This window comes from Oncorhynchus gorbuscha, linkage group LG02, assembly GCF_021184085.1.
Source record: "Oncorhynchus gorbuscha isolate QuinsamMale2020 ecotype Even-year linkage group LG02, OgorEven_v1.0, whole genome shotgun sequence".
NCBI lineage: Eukaryota > Metazoa > Chordata > Actinopteri > Salmoniformes > Salmonidae > Oncorhynchus > Oncorhynchus gorbuscha.
In genome coordinates this window covers 15,831,301-15,853,104 of record NC_060174.1, presented here as the reverse complement: position 1 = coordinate 15,853,104, position 21,804 = coordinate 15,831,301, and the positions used below count along the sequence as shown (strand labels likewise).

General features: G+C 41.9%; 2 protein-coding genes across 4 annotated transcripts in view; both read right to left on the bottom strand.

Moving 5' to 3' along the window:
• Positions 1-172: 172 nt before the first annotated feature.
• On the bottom strand, positions 173-11,914 carry LOC123997731 (antithrombin-III-like). Of its 3 annotated transcripts, none has more exons than XM_046302246.1 (7): positions 11,422-11,914; positions 2,905-3,274; positions 2,389-2,604; positions 1,377-1,514; positions 1,019-1,237; positions 682-921; positions 173-472 (listed from the first exon to the last, which is right to left on the bottom strand). In XM_046302246.1, the coding sequence occupies exons 2-7, from the start codon at positions 3,271-3,273 to the stop codon at positions 296-298; spliced, it is 1,359 nt and encodes a 452-aa protein (XP_046158202.1). In that variant the 5' UTR covers position 3,274; positions 11,422-11,914; the 3' UTR covers positions 173-295. The 3 variants fall into 3 exon arrangements, with proteins under 3 accessions (XP_046158202.1, XP_046158193.1, XP_046158209.1); XM_046302237.1 differs by lacking the exon at positions 11,422-11,914 and adding an exon at positions 8,565-8,723; XM_046302253.1 differs by lacking the exon at positions 11,422-11,914 and adding an exon at positions 4,650-4,671.
• Positions 11,915-13,594: 1,680 nt separating this feature from the next.
• The window catches only part of LOC123995720 (roquin-1-like), a 32,063-nt gene continuing 23,853 nt past the window's right edge, over positions 13,595-21,804 (bottom strand). The window contains exons 15-18 of the mRNA XM_046299394.1: positions 21,452-21,659; positions 21,120-21,364; positions 20,713-20,801; positions 13,595-17,854 (exon numbers count right to left, since the gene is read on the bottom strand). Coding sequence (XP_046155350.1) covers positions 17,689-17,854; positions 20,713-20,801; positions 21,120-21,364; positions 21,452-21,659 — 708 coding nt within the window. The 3' untranslated portion in view covers positions 13,595-17,688. The remainder of the gene's footprint in view (positions 17,855-20,712; positions 20,802-21,119; positions 21,365-21,451; positions 21,660-21,804) is intronic.

The window sequence follows — 21,804 nt, the reverse complement described above, 5'->3', positions numbered from 1 at the left end:
TTCCTGAAAAAGAAACATATTGATTACACTGTAAAGGCCAAAGGTTGATTTGTTATTGTTTTTGATCATGTGGAAATTGGTTACTTCACAATAACCACTATCATTTTCTTCACTAGTACATATTAAAGTAAATTCTTCTTCAAATAAATAAAAATACATCACAAAAGTGGTCCACTGTTCATCCCATTTGGTTATTATTTATTTTAGCTCAATACAGATATCAGAAGTAGGTAGTTGCATGGCATGACAGTTTACATTGGGGAATGACACATCATGACACATCTGAAGTGTGTGATCAGGGGTCACAGGGGTCAGCCACTCGGCCAGTGAACACCATGGTGTTGATGGTGGACTCTCGGATGAGCAGGAGGAAGGGCTTGTTGGCCACAAACAACTCCCGGTTTGAGTTTATGGAACGGCCGACGGCCATTACAGCCGTGGCAGCAGCCGCCTCACTGCCTTCCTCATTCACCTGCAACAGTTAATTTCTTAAGTTACTGGGCAAAAAAAATGTTTTGAAAGTTTATAATTTTCATTGATATAATAAAGTTTATCGATGAGTGCCCCAGCCGATGCACGTTTGATCTGTTCACTTGCTTGTTGACGTTTGTTTCCCCAGCTACTTGTGATGATCATTATAGATGTTTGAATCATGATCCTTATGATGGATACTATACATACCTCTAGGAATGCTTTATGGAATGCATCGGAAATGTACAGATCATTCGCCTCATCTTCAAGGATGCCTGGCAGGCTGGCGTCCTTGGGGCTGAAGAGGTCCTCGAGCCCCATGGCCTGCAGTTTCTCCTTCAGACTGAAGCTGTCTTCAATGCGGAAGCGCGGCAGATGCACCGACACTGAGGTTTCCCTCATGTTATGCAGCCAGCCAGTCAGCTTCTTCAAGTCCAGGTTCTCCTCCACCTTAGAACATCATCGGCAGAGCGAAAATTCAGTGTGATATAGTACTGTACACTATAATTGCCAGTGAACAGTGTAAATGATGACAGTTGGCACCCACCTCAGACAGGGGTGTGTCTTTGAGAGGTAGGATCAGCACCATGGTGATGTCATCTCCACGGTACGGCAGTTCCAGCACCTGCACCTTGTCTTCCGTGAACCTGCCGTAGTGGAACTTGGTTTCCTGGTACATCATGGACACTGGGCACGTCTTGGATTTACTCACATAGAAGTCAGCCTTGAAGACATTCTTTTTGTCAAATTTGCTTTTCCACTGACCCTGTGAGACAGCAGAGATGACAGTTGAATGGAAGGAAATGGGTGCCTGGGTGGTGGATAAGGAAGGCCGTGGAGGAAAAAATTAAGTAGTTTTGGCTCAAAGGCCCTCCATAGGCAGAGAGGAAATAAACTCAACACACCTTGAAATAGATTGTGTTGACCAGGACCAGCACAGTGTTAGAGTTCAGCGAGTCCTTCGGCAGGGTGTTCTGAATCCTGTTCTCAGTCTTGTTTGCAATCCAATCGTTGATGGTCACCCGTGACAGTTCTGGCTTCTCCTAAAAGACCCATGGTCACAGAATTGCATTTCTACATGTCTAGAATTACTTTGGTTCAGAAAGTATTCACACTCCTTGACTTTTTCCACATTTTATTATGTTACAGCCTGAATTTAAAATGGATAACATTTTGACTTTGTGTCACTGGCCTACTCACAATATCCCATAATGTCAAAGTGGATCTGTTTTGAGAAATGTTTACAAATGAATAAAAAATTAAAAGCTGAAATATCTTGAGTCAATAAGTATTCAACCCCTTTTTTATGTCAAGCCTAAATACGATCAGGAGTACAAATGTGCTTAACAAGTCACATAATACGTTGCATGGACTCACTCTGTGCAATAAGTGTTCAATATTATTTTTTAACGACTACCTCATCTCTGTACCCCACACATACAATTATCTATCTGTAAGGTCCCTCAGTCGAGCAGTGAATTTCAAACAGATTCAACCACAAAGACCAGGGAGGTTTTCCAATGCCTGTAAATAAGATTTCTGTGTTTCATTTTCTATACATTTGCAAAAATGTCTAAAAACACATTTTCACTTTGTCATTATGGGGTATTGTGTGTAGATGGGTGAGCAAAAATATATTTAACCAATTTTGAATTCAGGCTGTAACAAGAAAATGTGGAATAAGTCAAGGGGTATGAATACTTTCAGAAGGCACTGTAATTATTCAGCTGTGTGACTGCAGATAAAGACCATGTAGTAATGGTGCATGTAATTGATTAGACTTAACGCTGTTCCATTATAGTTATGTGGTTTAACTCTTGAACACACATTGTTATTAAAGAGTATATAATATCTATTTGTGATGTGTGAAAATTCTAAATTAAGCTGTAGGCTATAGACAATGCAAGAAGGAAAGACCTTGAAGTTGAGTGGCATGAGTTTGGCTCCATACACCAGCTCACTGATATTCTGGTAAATCTCATTGAATGCCAGAGACTTTTCTCCAAAAAGACGGTTGGCTGAGATCAGTTCTGTCGTCTTGTCTTTCTTGCGGTACAGGCGACAGTTTAGCTTGGCGAAGAAGAAATGCACTTGGTCCGACGTCTTCTCTTTGATTGTGTCAAACTCAAACACCTGAATTGAGATTGAGACAGAGATCAGACATTGGGATGCCCTGAGCTGTTATTTGGTTGTGGCCATTAATTTAAAAAGAACATGTTTATCACTAGAGGAACAAGAAAAAGTGAACATGTGAATTGACAGAAACCCCACATTTCTAAGTTCTTCCTGCCTAATGTGGATGAAAAAATGCTGAATGAGTCATGTACTTGTAAATGTATAGTAAGTCTCAATCTTGGTTTTATATTTTGGCCTTTTGATGTTGGTTACCAGGCCTATTTAACAGTCCTGTGGGCTACGCTTCAGACCCCTTACATTCATAATCTGTTTTAGCGTGTTGTTGCAGGCGCCCAGCTTGGTCATAGCAAAAGCTGAGGAGATGCTGATAGGAGACATGAAGATGTTTGACTCGCTGGATTTTCCCTGGGCTAGCTGCTTGAACAGGGACAGGGCGAAGCGACTGTTGGCCTTGGACAGCTCCCACACCCGGGGATTGGTGTTCTCAGGGACTTTCTCCGGGATAGCGTCCCCTGTCGGAGCTTCGTCCTCGGGGCTGCGGTAGACGCACCTGGGCTCCAGGGGCACGTCTTTGGGCTTGGCATTGCAGATGTCTTTGAACGCCTGGGAGGTTGACAGCAATGGCAATAGCAGCCCCAGCGTCCACACAAACTGGGGAAGCCTCATTCTGCGGGGAGATGGGTCTGGGTCAGGGTATAGCAGGGCAGTGATGGAAAAAGTACCAATTTGTCATACTTGAATAAAAGTAAAGATACCTTAATAGAAAATGACTAAAGTAAAAGTGAAAGTCACCCAGTAAAATCCTACTTGAGTAAAAGTCTAAAAGTATTTGGTTTTAAATATACTTAAGTATCAAAAGTAAATGTAATTGCTCAAATATACTTAAGTATCAAAAGTAAAAGTATAAATCATTTCACATTCCTTATATTAAGCAAACCAGATGGCACCATTTTGTTTTTTTATTTTATGGACAGCCAGGGACACACTCCAAAATTCAGACATAATTTACGAACTAAGCATTTGTGTTATATTATTATATTAAGTGAATCTTTCAGATCAAGTAGTAGAGATGACCAGGGATGTTCTCTTGATAAGTGCTTGAATTGGACCATTTTCCTGTCGAGCTATGTATTCAAAATGTACCTTTGGGTGTCAGGGAAACTATGGAGTAAAACGTACATTCTTTGATTTTGAAATGTAGTGAAGTAAAAGTTTTAAAAAGTTGTACAAAATATAAAGTAAAGTACAGATACCAACAAAAAAAACCTGACTTTAGTAGTACTTTAAAATACGTTTACCTAAGTACTTTACACCACTGTAGCAGGGTTATTCAATCTCTTTGGTCATTGGTCAATGGCTAATTTAGAAACCAGCTGTCTCTTTGGACTCTGGCTGATCGATGGCATGTATCCTGAGTGGCGCAGCGGTCTAAGGCACTGCATCACAGTGCTAGAGGCGTCACTACAGACCCGGGTTTGATCCCGGGCTGTATCACAACCGGCCGTGATTGGGAGTCCATATAGGGGAGCACAATTGGCCCAGCGTCGTCTGGGTTAGGGGAGGGTTTGGCCGGGGTAGACCATCATTGTACATACGAATTTGTTCTTAACTGACTTGCCTAGTGAAATAAAATGTAAATGTAGGGATCAATGAAGTATCAGGGGAAGGGGAAACTACCAGACACTGCAGCTCTAGTGGACAGTGCAGCCAAAGACAGGAGGAAAATAGGTGAAAACTACTTCTCCAGTAGGAATTCCCGATCACACGTATAGGCGATGTTGGCTAGCTAAACTCATGCGCAGAAACAAGTCATCAGATCTAACTGTCATCTTGCGCCGAACTGTGCATTTGCAGGCCGTCAAATCAAAGGCACTCCTTCAATATAAAGTTGTTTTTGACTAAAAATTTCACCAGGTTAGAGTGATAACATGTTCAACTAATAAAGACATTGGCTCAAATCTAGGTTGAGGCTTTAGGGATTTGAAAAATGAACCAAAAGGAATACTTTTTCACTTCTCTCATTGACTTCTCAAACCCCAAACCTGGTCTGTTTTGCAAGCGTTCCAGAAAGTCTTGCGAAGTTGTGCCTCTAGGTCTCGAGCAGTGGTTCCCAATGTTTTATAGTCCCGTACCCCTTCAAACATTCAACCTCCAGCTGCGCCCCTCTAGCACCAGGCAGTGTTGCCAACTCCTCAGTAAGGAAAGTAGCTATTGGCTGTCCTAAAAGTCCCTAAATAACGTAATCGCCTAATTTGCATAATTGGCCATGTGCATGTAATTGTGATGGACGCTGTAGGAGAGAAGAATAACGTTGTGGGAGACGCAAAAAGTGAGTAAAAAACACCCTAAATATGTTTAGCACTACAAATGAGCAAGCTGCAGAGAGTGGCACACACAGCGAATAAGAACCAGATATTTGAGGCCATACTCCTCCTTCAGCACTTTATGGACCCCATTGTTAATCCACATCATAACAGAGGCATTGTCAGTCCCTATCCCCAGGAGTTTCTGTTTTTTAAGACAACACTTCTCGAGGAAAGCCACAACAGCACAGGCTATAGATCCTCCCTCCAACTCAACATGCCCCAGAAATGTTGATACAATTGTCTGCTTGGTGTCACTAAAGTACCTTATCACAACCCCCAGGTACTTAGAAACACTTACATCCCATGGACTCATCGAGGAGGAGGCTGAAACGCTGGTCACCCACATCTGCGACCAACATTTTCAGAAAGTATGGTGCTAGAACACCATTAATCATGTCTGTGCACTTTGTCCTGTGCATTTTGAAGTGGGTAGCAGCAGTGGAGTCTGAGAAAGCAGCTCTACATGCTTCTCCAATGTGATCACATGCCAGCATGGAACAGTGTTCAGCGATAGCTGATGCCATGGTGCCTCAGCCTTTTTTGCAGAGTCAATTTTTTTAAACCATAAATGGCAGCTTGTTTTGGGTGGAACTGTTATAAGGCTTTTGCCCTTTGAGTATGTTTATGAGTTGTCATGTGTTTTTTTTACATCACTAAGTCTGGAGTAGAAATCAGCCTTACAATACAGGCAATAGGCCCGTGTATCATCTCCAATATACGGCTTCAACCAGCCTTTGAATTCAGGGTTTGATTCCCACTCCTTGTATTGATGAGCTAGCCAGCTAGATGTTTAGCTTATGTCACAGAGGCACACACAAAGTGGACAAGGTGAGTAAGTGACTGAGGCGGTGTGAGTCAAATGCAGTTATTTATTTTTGTGCAGAGATTTATTTTAGACAAAGAACATTTGTCTAAAATACATCCCGCCCTGGATGTAAGCCAGGGCGGGATCAGCCAGCGGCGGCTTCCCGCATGTGCGATTCATTTGCAGTCTGGACGCGGAGGGGTGAACATCTCCTGCTCTGACTGCAGCTGGGAGGGACTGCTGCGTGAGGACTGGGCCGCCTGTGAGTGCTTTGGGACGGGTGCCCACGGCAGCACCCGCTGCTCGTTGAGGAGAGTAAGAATGAATGATACATGCTTTCACGTCAGAGTCTCCAAAAACACCAGAGAAAGTCGCTAGTCAATTTTTTTTAAAGTGTGTTGTTAGAGGGGTCTGAATACTCGCTAAATATAGCGACAAAGTCGCTAAGTTAGCAATGCTGGCACCAGGGTCAGCACACTCTTAAATGTAGATTTTTTGCCAACATTGTAAGCCTGTCAGACACACACTATACAACATTTATTAAACATAAGAATGAGTGTAAGTTTGTGTCACAACCTGGCTACTGGGAAGTGGCAAGGACCAAGGCACAAATAATACATCATTTTGCTCTTTATTTAACCATCTTACATATAAAACCGTATTTGTTAATTGAAAAATGGTCAATAACTAACCACATAACTCTGCAATGTTGGGTTGTATTGAAGAGAGTATCAGTCTTAATTCATTTTCCGCACACAGTCTGTACCTGTATTTAGTTTTCATGCTAGTGAGGGCCGAGAATCTACTCTCACATAGGTACGTGGTTGCAAAGGGCATCAGTGTCTTAACAGCACGATTTGCCAAGGCAGGATACTCTGAGCGCAGCCCAATCCAGAAATCTGGCAGTGGCTTCTGATTAAATTAAATTCTCAGAACCGCTTGTTGCAATTTCGATGAGGTACAGATATATTGGTAAGTGGACTGGGGGCAGGGCATGAAGGGGATAACGAATCCAGTTGTTTGTGTGATCTGTTTCGGGAAAGTACCTGCCTAATTGCATACTGCTATATCACACTTAACATTGTCTATAAACTTGTTCATTTGCACACAAAAAAATCCTACGATGGAAAGACCTGTGTGTTGTCCTTGTTAATGCAGACAGAGAAGAGCTTCAACTTCTTAATCATACCTTCAATTTTGTCCGGCACATTGAATATAGTTGCGGAGTCCCTGTAATCCTTTCTGATAATTCAGGCGAGAAAAACATCACCCAGATAGGCTACTTGTGTGAGGAACTCATCATGCAAGCAGTCAGACAAGTGAAAATTATGGTCAGTAAAGGAAACTTTAAGCTCCTCTCTCAATTCAAAAAACATGTCAATTACTTTGCCCCTTGATAACCAGCACACGTCTGAATGTTGTGAAAGCGTTACATGGTCACTGCCCATATCATTGCATAGTGCAGAAAATACGAGAGTTTGGGGCCTTGCTTTAACAAAGTTAACCATTTTCACTGTAGTGTCCAAAACGTCTTTCAAGCTGTCAGGCATGGCCTTGGCAGCAAGCGCCCCCTGTGGATGCTGCAGTGTCCCCAAGTGGCGTTGGGAGCAACTGCTTTCACACGCGTTACCACTCCACTAGGTCTCCCTGTCATGGCTTTTGCGCCATCAGTACAGATACCAACATGAGCTGCAGCTACATATGGACCGTTAGTGGAATTCCCTCGAGAGTGCAACGGTTAATGTGATTGGATGTTAATTATTTGACTAGGCTACCTGTATTTGACATTGTGTTGTTATTTGAACACTAGATGGTTGAATTTTATTTTTGTCAGTGAAACAAGGCTACTCAGGTGAGATAAAAATTTCACCCAAATGTATAGCCCCAGTTGGAAAATATAAATGGACTGTTTGAAAAAAAAAAATGAAAAAAAAAAAGTCGCATTTTTATTTGGCGTACCCCAGTTTGGGAATATCTGGTCTAGACCAACTGCGTTGCTATAGTGGTGCTATTTCCCCTCATGCAGATTCGATCTTTAAGATACCTTGAAATACTGCTGTGTTAATCATTCAAAACAATCCAAATATAATTCCAATAATAGCATGTCATACCATAGGCTTAAACCTGAACGCATTCAATTTAACTTTCATCCATCCCCCTCCCTAAGTCACCAGCCGCCATGCAGCACACATTTTAACCAAGACCATAACACTTTTGAAAATAACTTCCACAGTCCAACATTTTCTTCACATCGTGGGAGCCCGCTGTAAAAATAGTGAAATGCAAAGTACAGAAAATGAACCAAAGCAAACACGGGAACTATCAATTTACGATTTGGGGATAATTCATCATTTTAAAAGAATTTAGCTCAGTTAGCTCTCCCAATACGGGATATTTTAATAACATGTCAGGGGTATGTAATGGTATCACCTTATCAGAGGCAGCAAACAGTCAGTGGACGTTACATTTTCTTTAATGTGTATAATATTTTGTCCAGGTCTTGTAAAGTTTGGATGCGTGCAAAACCTCATGATATTTATAATTATGTCAACTCTAGAGTGCCATCTACGCAGCTACACATTGAAAAACAAATACAAATGTTTAAGTTTGAAGACTTAAAAGATATTCTATTTTATGTTGAAGCTTTGAGTTGTTTATTCAGCTAGCCATTGAGAAATGAATACCTATTTCTAGCCTCAATACAATTATAAGCCAATCTCACCATGGCATAACCTTTTTAAACCATATTAAACTCTCCGTAACAATGTTATGAATTGACGCCTTACCTGAGGTAAATTTCCTTGTAAGTAAATGACTGTGCGGAAAGTAAAAATAATCGGCTGCGATTTGAGCTGGCGAGTCCCTCATTAGGGGACAGGGTCAGTGTCCTGCAGTGCGCCGGGGCTGTAGAAAGGACCATTTACTCAGCTCAACCTTTGAAGTATTGATCGTTGGTCCCACATCCTGTGACCCAATGTTCTAATGTCTTCGCAAGTATTTGTTCATATGAAATTATACAAATAGAACCAAATGCACAGAGAATTGTCACAGTGAAGAACAAAAAAGTACAGGCTCATTCATATTAGTACATACTAATATTGATGTAGCAACAGCAAACTGTCTTTAGCCTGCTTAAATACCCCATACAATAGACAAGAAATGCACATCTTTGACAAAAAATGTTGCTCTATGCCATATGAACAGCTGTGTGTGTGTGTGTGTGTGTAGAACTACAAAAGATGGTTAAAAGGCATCAGTTACACAATATTGTTTAATTACAGTCCCTGCCAGTAAAGAATCACTGTTGCACATAAGTTACATTTACTTCAAACTTCCACTTCTCCCCTCCTCAAAGAAACAAAACAAAAGCAATTGTATTATACAAATGCAATCCCATTTTCACACAGTGAATTCTTTAACAAAGAAAAATGGTATAAGACCTATATCCACATTGGAGAAATCTCATTCTAAACATTCCTTAAGGGAGTATAATATAAAAACAATGAAGTTAAACTTGTACCTTAATTTAAGCAAACTCTTACAAGAAAACTTGGGTAGTAGTAATCAAAAGCAATTACATTTCCCAAAGTTAGAAAATATGTAAAAAATAAATGGAAAAAAAATACAACAGCAGCCCATTTTATAACAAGGAATTCAATTTGAGTGGAAGCAATGAGTGTGTTCAGCGTGAACAAGAAAACAATCTGAAATGAAGCGGTCTCTCCCATTGGGACATGGCCGCTCACACGGAAATCAATTCCCTGCCAGGGTGGTTTAATGTGTCATCCTATGGTACTTATTTTTTAACTCATCATATGATTGCTAAAAAAAAGGACAACGAAGTCCAAAGTAAACAATTCCACAGTATTTAGTCAAATGAATCACTGAACAAGACATTCTTGGCAAAGAATTCAGAAGTTACTCGTGTCTTGGTGTATGGCTATCCTACTGTCAAGTGTTACTGTGTTTACCCAATACTTGTCCTAATGATCATATCACACACACACACACACACAATTTAAATTAGAAAGTATAAATTAAGACTATTGTGATCTCTACACAACTTCCAAAACATTCCTTTTAGAAGGGTCTTTTTTTATTTAACTTGTCAAGTCAGTTTAGAAAAATTCTTATTTACAATGACGGCCTACCCCGGCTAAACCCTAATAATGCTGAGCCAATTGTGCGCCACCCTATATGGGACTCCCAATCATGGCCGGTTGTGACACAGCCCAGGATCGAACCAGGGTCTGTAGTGACGCCTCGAGCACTGAGATGCAGTGCCTTAGACTGTTGCGACACTCGGGAACCCCTCCATAGGATCGAAAAACCCCTCGGAAAAGACAGAATCTCTGTCCTCAAATTCTGGCGAGCCTAACACCATCTAAAACACAGACCAAACAATGCTACGTGACAGACAAAACATGCCAAACTATTTCCCTGGGTTTCTATTTAACAGACACCAAATGGCTATGTAAACAAATAGGCAAGTTTCCCCGGTATCAATGGATCTTTAATATTAGCGCGTCACAGTTTTACAATTGTAAAACTCGTAAAGACGTTAGTGCTGCAAGACTTCAAGGAAACTCACACCCCCCCCCCCCAGAGAATCTGGCACTGAACTCCTTTGTCTCAGAAAGGATAAGCGGTTCCTCGGCTCTGCAATGGAAATCAGCCGATTGACTCATGTTTCCAGGGCTGATTCGTAGAGACCATTTAATATAAATGCTGACTCCTGAAGGAGTTTAATTAACAGTTGCAAGTTGATGTACTGTATAGACAAACCTACATGTATGCATGTTAAACTTTGAAATAGTCAATAGCCTGCTGGAAGGCAGGTCACATTTCTTAAGCTTCAATCAATAATCAACAATAGAGCAACTGAGACCAGACAGTATTCAAAAGATAGCAGTGAAGGTATGGAGCGAAGAGAATTCCTATGCAGATACTATGCAAAGGATCACATTTACTAAGCACTCGTGAATTTTGCCCAAATTTTTTTCTAATTAAATGAATACTTCAAAAACATTTAAGGACATTCAAGGACATTTTCAAACATGCATGTTTAAGTTTCAATATTATATTAATTTGAAAAAAGGTTAAAATGTTGCACCAGCACAAATACTTAATTATGAAAATATAATTGAGCAACAGACAGTGCTTTAAACAGCTCAATTCAAAATGGTTCCCTCAATGATGGGCCAAGGTCATAATACCGTAACTCTGCAAAAACAAAGATACAAAATTGTGAAAATGTATGCAAACGATGTAATTTGACAAACCCAGAAAAGTAGTTAACTTAAGAGTTAATTAGCTTTCCCAGTGCAAGCAATGGTAGTTCCTTCCTCTTCATGCGAGGAAAATGTTAAATTCTGATAGCTGTTCTTGACCACAGCATGTTAAGAAGTAGCCTAACATGACGACTACACCGGGCACATGCGTGGGTCCGCTTGTGCCATCATGCACATGTTGATTTTGTCCATCCACACCAGATGCCGTCAGGACACAGGTTGAAATATTAAAACTCTTAAACTATATTAATTTGGGGACAGGTCAAAACATGAAATATTCATGGACATTTAACTAGCTAGCTTGCTGTTGCTAGCTAATTTGTCCTGGGATATAAACATTGAGTTATTTTACCTGAAATGCACAAGGTCCTTTTTTTCTGGATCTTTGTAGAATTTTGACCCATTCAGTCACAAAATGTTGTGTTCTCTACTCTAACATTTAATCCACAGATAAAAGGAGAAACAAATATTTTCTAGTAAACTCTCCTCCAGTAGTAGTAGTCTTCTGTGGACTTTATTTGTCAACTGGCAACCAACTGTAAGGTACATTACCACCACCAACTGGACTGGAGTGTGTACCTCAGTTCAGCTATGTGTAAATTTATTTTGCAACGCAAGCAGTGTGGTCAGCAGGCAAAATAAATGTACACATACACGTTAATAATGTAATCTAAACTGCTCGCAGGTGTCTGCGTAGCCAGGTGTTAAAGTCCTGTTTCTCCCATCTCCTCATTGGTTTTCATGGAAAATATACCCAAGTGGGTGATTGAAAGCTGAACTGAGGTCCACACTCCAGTTGGTGGTGGTAATGCACCTTAAAGTTGGTTGCCAACCGCCATTTGAAGTCCACAGAAGAAGAGATTACTAGAAACTAAGTTTCACCTTTTATCTGTGGATGAATTGTCAGACTAGAGAACACATGATTTTGTGTGACTCAAATGGGTCAAAATTCTTCAAAAGATCCCAGGGAAAAAATAGAACCTGGTGCATTTCAGGTAAAATAACCACCCAATGTTTATATTCCAGGACAAATTAGCTAGCAACAGCAAGCTAGCTCAATGTCCATGAATGTTTCATGTGTTTCACCCTTTCCCCAAATGAATACACGCACAGTGTAGTCAGCATGTCACCCATGAAGCATGGCAATATAAAAAATAAACATAAAAACCGGTGAGAGGTGAACCTTCTACACAGCAATTATATGTTTAAAACCGATCCAACCTAAATCTGTGCTTTTAAAGATCAAAGGATGCCTCGAGAGACGAGTATGTGTCTACAAAATAGTAACATACATTTAGTCAGTTATTTGCCTCAAAAAAAGTATCAAGAACATACAATACCGTTCAAAAGTTTATGGTCACTTAGAAATGTTCTTGTTTTCCATGAAAACATACAAGAAATTAGTTGCAAAATTAATAGGAAATGTAGTTAAGATGCTGACAAGGTTATAAATAATGATTGATTGAAATAAGTGTCCTTCAAACTTTGCTTTCGTCAAATAATCCTCCATTTGCAGCCTTGCAAGACCTTTGGCATTCTAGTTGTCAATTTGTTGGGGTGAAATCTCTTCAGATTACCTCATGCTTCCTGAAGCACCTCCCACAAGTTGGATTGGCTTGATGGGCACTTCTTACATACCATAAGGTCATTGTAGGAGGAAATTGCTGCTCCCACAACAGCTCAATAGGGTTGAGATCCGGTGACTGTGCTGGCCCCTCCATTATAGACAGAATACCAGCTGACTGCTTCTTCCCTAAATAGTTATTGGATAGTTTGGAGCTGTGCTTTAAGTCAGGAGGAGGAAATTGTCTCAAATTAAGCACCGTCCACAGGGTATGGCATGGTGTTGCAAAAGGAGGTGATAGCCTTCCTTTAAGATCCCTTTTACCCTGTACAAATCTCCCACTTTTCCACCACCAAAGCACCCCCAGACCATCACATTGCCTCCACCATGCTTGACAGATGGTGCTCCAGCCTCCTTTCATTTTTTTCTGCGTCTCACGAATGTTGTTCTTTGTGATCCGAATACCTCAAACTTAGATTAGTCTGTCCATAACACTTTTTTCCCCCAATCTTCCTCTGTCCAGTGTCTGTTCTTTTGCCCATCGGAATCTTTTATTTTTATTGGCCAGTCTGAGATATGCCTTTTTCTTTGCAACTCTGCCTAGAAGGCCAGCATCCTGGAGTCCCCTCTTCACTGTTGACGTTGAGACTGGTGTTTTGCAGGTACAATTAAATGAGGCTGCCAGTTGAGGACTTGTGAGGCGTCCGTCTATCAAACTAGACACCAATGTACTTGTCCTCTTGCTCAGTTGTGCACCGGGGCCTCCCACTTCTCTTTCTATTCATTCTGGTAATGGCCAGTTTGTGCTGTTCTGTGAAGGGAGTAGTACACAGTGTTGTATGAGATCTTCAATATCTTGGCAATTTCTCACATTCTTGTTTCTCAGAACAAGAATAGACTGACGAGTTTCATTTTGAGCCTGTAATCGAACCCACAAATGCTGATGCTCCAGATACTCAACTAGTCTAAAGGCCAGTTTAACTGGCTAAACAAAATTGCAAAAGGGTTTTCTAATGATTAATTAGCCTTTAAAAATGATCAACTTTGATTAGCTAACACAAAGTGCCATTGGAACACAAGAGTGATGGTAAATGGGCTTCTGTACACCTATATTCCATTAGAAAATCTGCTGTTTCCAGCTACAATAGTCATTTACAACATTAACTATGTCTACACTGCATTTCTGATCAATTTGAAGTTATTTTAAATGGGGGGGGGAGTGTTTATCTTTCAAAAACAAGGACATTTAAGTGACCCCAAACTTTTGAACGGTAGTGTACATCTAATCTCAGACATCCCAATTCCTCAACACCGAGTCAAGTCACGGTAAATCTGTATATTGACCCATCTCACTAAATTGGTAAATTAGCATCGCTGGCCTAGCTGCTAACACCCCGACGACTCTCAACCAAGTCCTGAGGACTTTGATTTTCTCTGTAAAAGATCTGCATACCTTCAAGACAAAAGTGTGCATGATTAACCCACATTTGGAAAGGCAATGACTGAGCCTTTTATAGGTAGACATGTTGTATTGATGACACTGATGGAGGAACATGTCACCTTATAAAAGGCTCAGTCATGTTGTATTGATGACACTACACTGATGGATGTACAGGAGTAAGGAGACATGTTGTATTGATGACACTGATGGAGGAACATTCGTCCAAATACATAGAGCTATCTGAAACTGAACCGTAAGCATTACCTGAAGTTCAGTCCCAAATGCGATTGTTGTAGTTGATTTTGCCATATGGTTTGACAGATGTATTGATAGTCATTTGACCTCTGGAACAACACTGCTCATCAGATAACCAACATGAAGTTCTGTCAAAGCCACAGAGATCAAACAAATATATCATATGGAAATTCTTTCCGTATGGAAAGCAAGTCATGTGACCTTATGACAAAATATTTATGGGCTATGTATGCACACAGCATAGTTGACTGCAGTTCTGTTCAGCCCCAGAACTACAGGTGCTTTTGCACAATGATATTTTATTTTCCTATGAAGTGCTCTAAAACTACTACAAAACAACCACCATAATTTAGCCACCACGATGGCTACACTACAACGCAATTAATTTCCCTCTACATGATACAGAGGTGACTAAAGCCAGATAACTTCTGTAACCACAAACATGCATAATGCCATGCCAATTAAGGGACTGTGTCCTCATGTCCTTAACTCTGTCACAATTAATAAGGAGGGTTGAAGGACCATCGGTTATGATTAGCATGAAGAGTAATGCAAACTGCATTGAGTAGCCTATATTGTCTTCTTGATAACAGTCATTTTCTATAATATTGCTAGATTGCTATCCAATGCTCTGACATGAGTGCAGACAAAGCATTGGGACAAACTGGGGAGAACTCAAAAAAAGGCAGCAACTTTTGAGGACTAATGGACATTTCAATGTCATGTGCACAGAAGGCAGAGAACTTCTCTAGGAGACGAATTGACTTAAGTCTGTCATTGTCTGGCTTTGAAAATACAGTATACTGTGTATATACACACAGTATAATGTGTATATACTCTAATGTGCATATACTGTACAAATACAGTACAGTATAATGTGTACATAGTCTATACATATACAGTGTAAGCCATTTCATATTTGAAATAAAATCTCAAAAAGTGAGATGTAACAAAAAATAAAAAACATATTTAAATATTTCCATAAAAACAAAGATTAGATTTAAAACAAGTTTCACTAATCCAGTTGTTGGATATATTTTGAATTAAAATGGAATATCCCAGCCACCATTTCACAATATGACACCTTTGAATACATTCTGTGAATTCATCTTACCAAGAAGGACAGTAAGCTTGCAGTACTTAATTTCATAGTTCGCATGCATCTGGGAGTAACAAATTGCATCTGTGTGAGGGGTGGCGATAATTTAAGCACATAAAATATGTAAAAGTAATGCAGATAATGCAACTGCAGCACTTAATTTGTTCATATTTGGGAAAAAGCACTTATTTGGTGTCATCAAAATGCCTTTCCTAGTCTCCTCTCACCCTGTGGGGTGGTGCTGTGGTTGTCTCCAGTGATGCTAACTGCTTTGCTAACTGTTGTTCTGCCTTAGCCCAGTTCAGTGGCCTGTCACCTCCTATGCATCGACCCCCATCTACAAATGATTAAAGCCTCCTCCAGGAACGCATCACAAACCCTTTTACTAGAGCAACTTCTTGGAAGTTAAAATAAATTAAAACTAGACAAATGTCTGCTGCGATTGGTGAAAAAGGTGCTCAGAGGAGTGGAGATGAGGAACTGAAAAAGGAATTTCACCTTTCCTGTAATTTGCGGTGTTACGGGTATGTTGACAGCATACCGGGTGTCACAATTGTTGAAGTGAACATGTCGTAACTCTACAGAAAAATACATTATTTTACAGTAGATTGATGTATAAAAACAGAGTGGCTGTTTGAACCCTGCTCTGTACAACATGGCCAACACTATTAGGACCTTAGGGAGCAACCATGGCCATCTTGAACTACACGTTCTTAAAACAGAATGTGGTTTTAAATTTGACCTTTTAATGTTATATCCATCCTCAGGATGCAAATACTGTACATTTAATAAATACATATACTCAGTACAAACCATCCTTAAAGCTATGAAAGTGCAAATATGTTTTGTAGATCAAGGTCTCAAATTCCAGCCATGGGTCATGTCTGGCTTCGTTCCTGTTTCCTTTACTCCATATACCCAGTACCTCTGACCCCCCCCAATCAACAGGCAGACAGACGTATGCTTGACCCATGTTGTGATTCCCTCCCACCTAGTCCATCACTGCATTTAAACCCAAAAGACGACAGCTTGAATGCCAAGCCTAAATGTATATATCATTTTCCTCATCAGCCCCATACCAAAGCATGGATGGTAGAGGCTGAAGTAAATATCCTGAAGGTGGTGGTAGTAGTGAGGGGAGATGCCAAAAGAGGGTCAAGCCACTGAAGTGGACACAAGGGAGCCTTTTCTTCTTGTTAAAATGTATCTGATAGTTTCATCTAAATCTTAAAATTGCCCAGTTGAAAGGCGTTCTCTGCCTTCAAGAGGCCAGTGTCATCTTCAATTTGTATTATCTTGGATATGCGCAAACATATTCACAGCCGTTTGCCAACCAGTATTGTTTCTATGCGATGGAGATATTTTGCTAAGATGTAAATGTCCTCCAGAGAACCAAGAGTCAAACTTAACGAAAAGCAAAAAAACAACAAACCAAAAAAGAAGGTAGGCGAATAACATTGCAGCTTAGAAACAAGAACTTACAATTAATTCCAAACACAAAGTCTGCATTTCAGGACATGCATATATGCTAAGCACAAATATTGCTGTAGCGATGCTACCAAAAAAATACTAAATAAAATTGCACATTTTGAAGCTAACAGATGTAATTAATGTCAATGCGATTATGGTGGCCTTATCCATTTGAAACCAAGGAACTGGTCTCATCGTTATATTCTTCTTCTAATCATTATTGGGTTTGAGTTCATGGAATCTAAACATCTTGTTTCCAAGGCAGGGTGAGATTTTATATGAAAAAAACATTCATTCACAGAACAAAAAAAACAAAAATGAAAAAATATTAAATTCAGGGCAGATACTGCTTAGTTGTAGACAGACTAAAGTTGCAAGTGTGCAAATTTGTGTTGTATCAAATGAAGTGCCGTTGTCTATGATGGCACTACATCCACATTTGCAAATCAGTGGCTTTTTCAGTTACTTCGATACTCCTAGCCCTTCTATCACAAATCCCTCTTTGTAAGAAACCTAGAACGGTCTCTTGCCATTTTAAGCAAGGAGAGAGGTGCCGCCTCTCTCTACACGTTTTGTAATCAAGTTAAAATTCTCTTAGTGGCGTCAATCAGATTTTGCAAATGTAGATGTAGGTAGGGTATACCAGACAGTTTGGAGGACCTGGTTGTGTCTCAAAATGACAGTAGAACGGTTCTAACGTTCAGAGGACGAAAGGTTTCCCAAGGCTCTATGTAGTTGACTGATCGGTTAGTTGTAGCTGTGGTGGTAATACCAGACTCCAGTTGTGTGACTAGGAGCACAGGTGGACCACGCCGTTGGTCTTTCGGTCAGTGCCCCCAGCGATGGAGAGGTCTGCAGACAGGCTGAGGGATGAGGTCTTGCTGGTAAGGCAGGACAAACCACAGCTGGCCACACAGCCGTCCTGCAGCACACCACTGGGACAGTTACAGCCCTCACTGCAGAGAATGAAAGGTCAGAGAGAGATAGGAAGAAACAATGAATCAAACATTTTGTATTATTCTACATCAATTTTTTGAAATGTTTTAAAAAAAATCTTCACGAATTACATAATGACTTGTTAGTTAAGCCATTGACATTGAGAACAGTGCAAGTAGCATCTCACTGGTGGTACTGACAGTGAATTCATGATTTTGTCACCTGAACCACATTGTTTCGTTGATCACAAGAGAAGCTTTGGTGAAACGCAGATCGCACTTTTTTTTTCAAGTATTCCTTCCTTTGTGCAACCATATACACCCAAAAGTATGTGGACACCCCTTCAAGTTAGTGGATTTGGCTAGTTCAGCCACACCCATTGCCGACAGTTGTATGAAATCGAGCACAGCCATGCAATCTCCATAGACAAACACTGGCAGTAGAATAGTCTTACTGAAGAGCTCAGTACCTTTCAACGTGGCACCGTCATAGGATGTCACCTTTCCAAAAAGTCAGTTTGTCAAATTTCTGCCCTACTAGAGCTGCCCCGGTCAACTGTAAGTGCTGCTATTGTGAAGTGGAAAAGTCTAGGTGCAACAACAGCTCAGCCATGAAGTGAAAGGCAACACAAGCTCACAGAATGGGACCGCCGAGTGCTGAAGCGTGTAAAACTGGTCTGCCCTTGGTTGCAACACTCACTACCAAGTTCCAAACTGCCTAGAAGCAACGTCAGCACAATAACTATTCGGTGGGAGCTTCATGAAATGTGTTTCCATGGGCGAGCAGCCGCACACAAGCCTAAGATCACCATGCGCAATGCCAAGCGTCGGATGGAGTGGTGTAAAGCCTGGTGTCATTGGAAGGTTCTGTACTTCCAACTTTGTGGCAACAGTTTGGGGAAGGTCCTTTCCAGTTTCAGCATGACAACATCCCTGTGCACAAAGCGAGGTCCATACTGAAATGGTTTGTCGAGATCGGTGTGGAAGAACTTGACTGGCCTGCACAGAGCCCTGACCTCAACCCCATCGAACACCTTTGGGATGAATTGGAACACCGACTGCGAGCCAGGCTTAATCGCCCGACCTCACTAATGCTCTTGTGGCTGAATGGAAGCAAGTCCCCCCCCCCAATGTTCCAACATCTATTGGAAAGCCTTCTCAGAAGAGTGGAGGCTGCTATAGCAGCAAGGGAGGGGGGGGGGGCAACTCCATACTAAATGCCCATGATTTGGAATGTTAGACCAGCAGGTGTCCCTATAAACTCAGCAAAGGAAAAATGTCCTCTCACTGTTAGTCTTAACTTCCAGCAAGCTTGACGTGTAAATATTTGTATGAACATAAGATTCAACAACTGAGACAAACTGAACAAGTTCCACAGACGTGACGAACAGAAATTGAATAATGTGGGGGGGGGGGGGGGGGTCAAAATCAATAGTCAGTGCAGCTGGTGGCCACACCAGATACTAAGTACTACAGAGCATCTCCTCCTCATGGACTGCACCAATTTGCCAGTTCTTGCTGTGAGATGTTACCCCACACTTCCACCAAGGCACCTGCAATTTCCCCGACATTCTGAATGGATGGACCTAGCCCTCACCCTCCAATCCAACAGGTCCCAGACGTGCTCAATGGGATTGCGATCCAGGCTCGTCGCTGGCCATGGCAGAACACTGACATTCCTGTCCTGCAGGAAATCACGCACAGAACGAGCAGTATGGCTGGTGGCATTGTCATGCTGGAGGGTCATGTCAGGATGAGCCTGCAGGAAGGGTACCACATGAGGGAGGAGGATGTTTCACATGTAACTCACAGAGTTGAGATGGACTGAGCTTGTTGTCATTGCAGGCAGATGATGATGATGTGACACACCATGACGGACCCTGTAACGCTCATTCCTTCGACGATAAACGCGAATCCGACCATCACCTTTGGTGAGACAAAACCGTGACTTGTCAGTGAAGAGCCCTTTTTGCCAGTCCTGTCTAGTCCAGCGACGGTGGGTGTGTGCCCATAGGCGACGTTGTTGCCGGTGATGTCTGGTGAGGACCTGCCTCTCTCTCTCAGCCCATTAAGGACAGTCTGAGCACTTATGGAGGGATTGTGCGTTCCTGGTGTAACTTGGGCAGTTGTTGTTGCCATTCTGTACCTGTCCCGCAGGTGTGATGTTCGGATGTACCAATCCTGTGCAGGTGTTACACGTGGTCTGCTACTGCGAGGACGATCAGCTGTCTGTCCTTTCTCCCTGTAGCGCTGTCTTAGGCGTCTCACAGTACGAACATTGAAATTTATTGCCCTGGCCACATCTGCAGTCCTCATGCCTCCTTGCAGCATGCCTAAGGCACATTCACACAGATGACCAGGGACCCTGGGCATCTTTCTTTTGGTGTTTTCCAGAGTCAGTAGAAAGGCCTCTTTAGTGTCCTAAGTTTTCATAACTGTGACCTTAATTGCCTACCGTCTGTAAGCTGTTAGTGTCTTAACGACTGTTCCACAGGTGCATGTTCATTAATTGCTTATGGTTCATTGAACAAGCATTGGAAACAATATTTAAACCCTTCACAATGAAGATCTGTGAAGTCATTTGGATTTTTACGAATTATCTTTTTGAAAGACAGGGTCCTGAAAAAGGGACGTTTCTAAAGCTTGCCGAGTTTACTTTTGGTAATGTAGTGTATTTTACAGCATCAAATGGCAGTAGTTTGTAACTTCTTATATTTAAAAAGCCATTACAAAACAATGTGAGAAAATGTGGGTAATTTCTAAGACAGCATTTCTTATCTTAGATATTTTGTTTAAGGGAGAATTCTGTAGCAAATTTAACGGTTCCTTATGGCACAGCAGTTGAGATGAACAAACTACTCTTGCTTTGTGCCGTTTACCTGAGGACCAACGAGTGCTCCGCTCTCTGCCCGTTCTCAGTGGGCTTCAGCTTATAAGCCCCACTCCCATCATGACTCACAAGGTGCTCCTGCAAGGGGACAATGGCACCACTGTCAGTTCACCACAATAGTGACTGGGAGACAATGCTTGTACATTTGAGAGTGTACATCAATATTGTCTCAGAAGAAAAGCTTTCAAGCTGCACTTGTTGGGCTCGGTTGTGTTTCACTCTTTCATATTTTATAAGTGGGATAGCAGTAGCAGTGACATTAGCCCAGGGCTCCTTCAGCCTTGTCCGTGTTCACATTGCCGTTTTAGAGATCAAAGCAGGCTGTGTGTGTGTGTGCATATATATATATTTCTCCCTCTCCATTTGTCCATCTCTGTGCCGCTCTGTCTCTCTCACCAGGGCTATCTGGCGGGTCCTCTTGCCGATCTCCCTCTCCACATGGTGGAGCTCCAGGCTCAGCTGTTGGCTGGAGATGTTCCCTGACGACCACTCCTCCGGGCTGGGATGGTCCGCCTGGGCAGTCTGCTTGTTGATCTGCTGATTGACCTGTTGGAGCTCCATCGTCAGCTGCTCCCTCTCCTTGACTGGCCGTTCACTGAGGTGGGCCTGAGGGGGCTGGCTGTACCCGGCAGCACCCCACCCTGCAGGAGGATAACAAGAGCCAGTCAGACTCTGCGAAATGCAGCGAACAGAGCAAAACCCAAAAGGTGTGCGAGTTCTCGCTGTACCTGTTGCAGCGCTGTGTTTGGGGCCATTGGTCCCATGTGAGAGGGTCATGGCCTGCCCCGGCCCGGCAGTCAAGTAGCCCGTCTTGGGGGTGCGGGAGATCACCCCGAAGCGTGACACGGTGGGCAGAGAGCCGAAGGGGATGATAGGGTCGTCATCTCTGGCCTCGGCAGCCCTGCGCCTGCCTTCCACACCTTTCCCCTCAGCATTCTACAACACCCAGAGGCCACAACCAGTGGAATTAGTTATATAATGTTGCATAGAGAAACTACCAGACCCACTCCAGTGAAAACTGTAGTTGAAGGAGTATTTGTAGAATTAACCGTGTTCTCAATAAATCTCAGCACTTCTATTG

Coding starts and splice junctions, on each gene's coding strand:
- LOC123997731 (XM_046302237.1), bottom strand. CDS start 8,698: ATGGTCCTTTCTACAGCCCCGGCGCACTGCAGGACACTGACCCTGTCC. Junction 3,275..8,564: donor TACAAGGAAATTTACCTCAG/GTAAGGCGTCAA, acceptor ATCTCCCCGCAG/AATGAGGCTTCCCCAGTTTG. Junction 1,515..2,388: donor TCATGCCACTCAACTTCAAG/GTCTTTCCTTCT, acceptor TGGGTCTTTTAG/GAGAAGCCAGAACTGTCACG.